The following is a 6,000-nucleotide window of genomic DNA, read 5'->3' as shown; positions in this document are numbered from 1 at the left end:
AAGGTTGTAGCCGTAACTTGAGGCCAGGTGTGCTGCTGCTTTCTCCTTGGAGGATCATTGCTATTATGGTAGGACTATTTATTCCCACATCACTCACTCTCTCTAGGGTGCTGCACCTCAAGGTCCAACGCAAAGACCAGAGGCCTCCCAGGGCCCATCCTCCTTGGCAAGACTGAAGTCCAGTCTTCGATTGCGTTTCTGTGAGCCCGTGCCGCTCCTCAGCCTTTCCCTGGCCAGTTCTGCCATCAGGAAAGGCCTTGGGAGATGAGGGTCCTGAGGGCTCCTTTCCCAGCACTGCCCCTTGAACGCTCTCCAGGGCCTCCCAACAGGTTGTTTTATTTTATTTACTTATTTTTTGTCCAGCTTTTCTAGTTCTCCTTGGGAGGAAGATTGATGAAAACATTCTTCACCTTTGCTAAACGCAAAACTTTCCAGATTCTTTTTAAATACCCAGTGTCTTTGGTGAAACTCCATTGAGGATTAACTATATACCAATTAATAATAATTAGGTTTGCACACAACTGCTCATGTGAAATACAGCAGGTCTGTTTGTGGATTTTTCTTAGGACTTCAAAACACACAGTTCTCTGGTATTTTCCCCAGCAGGGGAGGGGAGGGGGGATAGTAGAGAATAGGATAGACAGCAGAATACATCAGACACTAGAATGGCAATGTGTAAATCAATGGAAGTGTAACTGATGTGACTCTGCAATCTGTATACGGGGTAAAAATGGGAGTTCATAACCCACTTGAATCAAACTGTGAAATATGATATATTAAGAACTATGTAATGTTTTGAACGACCAACAATAAAAAAAAAAAAACACAGTTCTCTGGTGTTTTCCCCAGCAGACACGGAGAGGAGTGCCAAAGGAATGAGCAGGTGTCCCTTGGATATCACTGGTGGCAGCACCTTGGTCTGTAACACCCTGGGAGGGAACGAGCCTTGTGCTCTCCACCAGCCCCCGCCCCCCGCCGCCTGCAGTCTGTTTTCTGTCTTAGCAACACCAAGCTGGTCACTTCAGTCCCCTGGTGACCGTCCACTGCTGGCTTCCCTGGGATCTTAGGATGGAGTGACAGCGTGGACCCAGCCACCCTGACCCCAGATGCCCTCCCCGTCCCTGTTCCTATCATGCAGGACTCTCTCTGCCCAGGGTGTTAGCCCCTCTAGGCAGGGTCCCCCATCCCTCCGTCTCTCAGCGAGGCCTTGGCTGTGCCCTCTGTAGTCCACCTTGTCACCCAGCTGTCCTGCGTCTGCAGTGGTCCCTGCATACAGTCTCTCCTCTCTGCCACACACTTGCCACAATTTGCATCATGTGTCTCTTTACCTGTGGGTCTGGTCCTCCCACACCAGCCTGTAAGGGACAGGGACAGTGTTTGTCTGCTACCCAGAGCACAAGGCCCTACATGTGGCAGGTGCACTTTCGGTGATGGCGTGAATGTCTCCATACAGTGAAACAGTGCTGAGCCTCAAAAGGAAGGGACCTCGGGTGTGGTGAAGGAAGCCAGAGGCCAAAGGTCACATGTGACATAGCTCCTTGTCCAAGTGTCCAGGAGGATGAACCCAGAGAGCAGAAGCCAGAGGGCTGGGGAGGGACGACGGGGAGTGAGTACTCAAGCTCCCTAAGGCCACGGGAAATGTCCTGGGACTAGACCGTGTGAAGTCACACAACCCCGCGGGGACACAGAAACCACGCAACTGTACTTTAAAGGACAAGCGTCGTGGTGTGTGGACCACACCTCAGTGCAGCTGTGTCTTGGTGACGGAGGAGCGGCTGCCGAGCACCCGGAAGCCGCTGGCGCTGGACCCTCCCTTACCACCTCCACACCCACCCTCTGCCCACTGAGTCCCGTCAGTGGTCCCACGTACCTGCCTGAGATGAGACCGTAGACCCTGCACCTGCAAATACACGTCCCCTTCCTGTGCTGGACCTGCTCTCCTAACATGCACACTGTGGAGTGTTTCCCTCAGTAAACCTGGAAGCTGAGCAGCTCCTGGCGGGACACCTGGGGGCCGCTGGCCACCTGAGCGTGTCCCACCCTGCAGGGCTTGGAGAGGCGCTCCTGTGCAGGCCTTGGGACCCTGTACTGAGGGGGAGATGTCAGGGCACCCACTGCGGGAGCCTTGCCCGGCTCAGGAGAACCCCTCACAGCAGGGATGGGCTCACTTTCAGGGCCACCTGGGCGCCCTGGCAGGCGACAGGCACAAGCCACACCCGTTGCCCTGAGCGTCCTGGGGTGAATGGCAAGGTCCCCCCGGTGTGTGGCAGGGACAGAGCTGGTGCAGACCCCACCTGAGCTGCTCTCCCCCCTCACAGGCACCTACGTGATGACAGTCACAGCCAATGACGCGGACGACAGCACCACGGCCAACGGCATGGTGCGGTACCGGATTGTGACCCAGACCCCTCAGAGCCCGTCCCAGAACATGTTCACCATCAACAGCGAGACAGGGGACATCGTGACGGTGGCAGCAGGCCTGGACCGAGAGGTGAGACGGGCTGTGGGGCCGGGCGGGGCCCTCCAGGGGTGCCGAGGACTGTCTCCTGCATGGGCAGGGAGAGGGGCAGCAGAGGGGACCTGCAGCTGCCATGGACCAGCCCCCGAGCTGGCACGGTGACCGGTCCCCAGGGAGGCCCTGCTGTGCAGGCGGCAGAGACTGGTGGCCACTCAAGAGAAGCCCAAGGGAACCTGGTGGTTCTCAGGGTCCAGCCAGCACTGGACCCAGGATGTGCCCTGCCACTGGTCAGCTCCACCCTGCACACCAGTGCCCTCTGCAACCTGGACAACTCCTCCTGCCCCTGCCCTGAGGGACATGAAGTGCTTCTCTTGGAAATCCTGAGTTTTACTGAGTGGTGCACCAGGGTGGCGTGGAAGGCAACTCTGAAGCCTGTGGCTTGGTGGGAAGGTGAGGTGACCACAGGCACATCAGCAGAATTGTGGGGCCCAGTCATGGGTCCTCTGGGCTCTGGGAGTGGGAGTGGGCCTTGTGAGGCAGGCAGGGCAGGGCTGGCGCGGAGGGCACACAGGGCCTGTCTGCAGGATTGAGGTGTTCCCACAGCGACGTTGGTGGAACTGGGCAACGGAGGGCCAGAGGGCCAGGGGCTCAGGGCCATGACCAGCACCGTCCACCCTAACTAGGGGACCTATCCAGGCCCTGCCACCCTCCCCAGGGGTGGAGAACACGCACCTGCTTGGCCTGGATAAGCCCCCGCAATTGAGGCTGGCCCTGGCTCTTCTGTCCTTCAGCTCAGGAGAGGTCCCAAAGGCCTGAGAGCCACACAGTGTGGGGAGGGCCATGGGCAAGGTCCACCCAAGGTCAGCCAACCAGACAGACCCTCTAGATCGCCTGCTCAGGGTCCCCACCTGCCCTGGCCACCGGAGCAGCCAGGAGCCACAGGTAATTCTGCAGGCTGCGGCCACCGGACACCTCCATACCCATAACGGCAGCGTGGCACGCGCACACCTCTCACATACAGGGGCCCAGGAGCCATGGAGCCTGGCCGTCCTGGAGAAGGGGCAGGGGAGCACAGTGGGCGTCAGGCCGTGGACACTGCTCCCCAGGTGGCCCTGGCGGGAGGAGCTCTGCCTGGAGCTGCCGGCGTCCACAGGGAGTGCGCTCCTGGTCCACCAGGAGGGAAGCGCAGAGATGGGGAGGGAGCCTAGGGACGTGAGGGGAGGTGGACCCTGCCTCCACTCCCAGGCCCCTGGTCAGCAGTTTGTGCAGCCCACATGGGTGGGAGGTAGAGCCTGAGGGACTGCAGGGTTTCCTGCTCCAAGGGCCCCTGCCTGTGGTAGAGACCCCAGGCAGAGGCCAATGCCCATCGGTTCTTCTCCTTGTTCAGCCTGTTGGTGGAGGCGAGGGGTGGTGCCCAGTGGACGTGCAGCTGGTGGACAGTGTCTGTCCTCGCATTGCTGCCTGTAGTGGCTGGGATGGGCAAGATGGGGGGTGGGGAGGAGACACGCGCTGCAGGGGTGCTGGGTGCCGGGTGCTGGGCTGCTCGGGGCCCTGGTGGGGAGGCCATCACATCTGTGCCACCAGAGAGCAGAGCTAAAGCTAAGGGAGGGACAGGAGGGTGACTCCAAGAGACGAGCTCCCAGGTGCCCGCTGCATTCGCAGTGCTTAGAGCAGCCCCAGAGCCCCCCCCCCCACAGATGAGCAGACGAGGCCCTGAGGGCCTGGGCCAGCTTCTGAACAGGCTTGGCCCCACCGCACAGTTGGCCCCACCCGCCTCCGGCAAGAGAGCCACAGGCCCCACTTGCGTGTTGGTCTTGGGCCAAGGTCGGCTGATTGCGGGCAGGAGTGGGGTTTACTAAGACCCCCAAAGCAAGCATGGGGTGTGGGCTCCAGGTGTCAGGCCTGGGGGGAATCAGGGCTCTGTGGGGGGCCCTTGGGCTTCCTCGGCTGGCCAGGCCCCCACAGGAAGGAACCCCTTGTCCTGGGTACAGGTGGCCCTGTGGGCAGATTCACACCATCCCCGAGGCTCAGCCCCTCAGCCTGGCCAGCAGGGACCTCCCACCCACCAACCAGGCCCCAGCAAGGGCAGGCAGGTGCAGCTGATGGCATCCTCCCAGGCAGAGGTGGAGGGGAGGCTGGGCCGCCCTGCTCTCCAGGATCCACTGGTCCCCAGCCTGTGCTGTGTCTGCTGCTGTCTGTCACAGGGCTTGAGAGCAGCCTGCAACATGTTCCAAGTGGAAATGCTCATTTAAAAGCCAGTGGAGGTGAGGATAACTGGCAGCTCTATTGTGGGAGGGAGGCGTCCTCACAGCGCTCCTGCCCCAGAGCAGCAGAGCTCAGCGGAGGCTCAGGCCCGCTCCCGTGGGAGCTGTGTGCATGGGAGCGGTCGCTGCTCCTCCAGGGCTTGCGGGATGCAAGTCGTGACTCGCCACCTCTGCTTTGCTCTCAGGCTTCAGTGCTGACGTTCAACCCAGGGAAACTTCAGGGCCGCTCCCGTTTCTCCCACCGCCTCCATCTGGGCTGGAAAAACCGAATCAGGTTGATGAGCCAAAGCCCAGGCTCCACTAGGGGGCGCTGTGGGGGGGGGGAGCAGAGCCACAGTCCTCAGGCAGGACGGGGCTTCAGGGGTGGGACCTCTGTTCAGTGCCTGGGGTACCCTTGTGTTAATGTGACCAGGAGGACCCCAGCCTTCCACAGAGTCACCGGACGCAAGGCAGGGCCACAGTGGGCAGCTATAGGGCAGTCACAGGCAGGACTTCAAGGCACAGGGGCTGGAGAGGGAGGCACATGGCCACACCAGGGAGTTCAACAGGCCCCCGCCCACATGAGCTCAGGGCACAGCCCGGACCTCCCAGCAGTGGCCGCAGGGCCAGGACCTGGCAGGGCCCAACCCTGACCTCCACCTGTGGCCGCAGGGCCAGGACCTGGCCAGGGACCAACCCTGACCTCCCAGCAATGGCCACAGGGCCAGGACCTGGCCAGGGCCCAACCCTGACCTCCACCTGTGCCACAGGGCCAGACCTGGCAGGGCCCAACCCTGACCTCCACCTGTGGCCGCAGGGCCAGGACCTGGCCAGGGACCAACCCTGACCTCCACCTGTGCCACAGGGCCAGACCTGGCAGGGCCTCCAGCCCCCCATTCTTCCCTCTGCTAACTGAGGCTGAGCCAGGAAAGCTGTGCTGCCCCGGCCACACACAGGACACCTCTCCTGGGCACCTCAGCCTCCTAGGGAGCGAGGTGGGGGCCCAGGGTGGTCAGGCGTGTCAGCGAAACCATAGGACATGTCACTTGAGCTGCTCCCCCTGGCGGGGGAGGAGGCTGACCTGGCACAGCCACAGGACAGCGGTGCTGCCAGGCCCTGTTCCTTCCTCCCTGAGCCTTCCTCCCCCTTTCCCATGCCCCTCCTCCATCCCTTCCTCTTCCTCTCTCCTTCCCCACCCTCCTCTTCCTCCCCAACCCTCCTCCTGCTCCCCTCCCCACCTCCCCTAGTCTTCCCTTCTGCCCTTGTCCACCCTCCTGTGCCCACCCTCCTGCTCCTCCC

The 6,000-nt window shown here is 61.4% G+C and overlaps 1 protein-coding gene across 1 annotated transcript in view; it reads left to right on the top strand.

Moving 5' to 3' along the window:
* CDH4 (cadherin 4) overlaps positions 1-6,000 on the top strand; it is a 423,409-nt gene that overhangs the window by 377,840 nt on the left and 39,569 nt on the right. The window contains exon 7 of the mRNA XM_081289717.1: positions 2,319-2,491. Within this exon, the coding sequence (XP_081145843.1) occupies positions 2,319-2,491 (173 nt within the window). The remainder of the gene's footprint in view (positions 1-2,318; positions 2,492-6,000) is intronic.

This window comes from Spermophilus citellus, assembly GCF_964194105.1.
Source record: "Spermophilus citellus genome assembly, chromosome: 4".
In the NCBI taxonomy this organism is placed as follows: Eukaryota; Metazoa; Chordata; class Mammalia; order Rodentia; family Sciuridae; genus Spermophilus; species Spermophilus citellus.
This window is presented reverse-complemented; position numbering and strand designations above follow the sequence as displayed.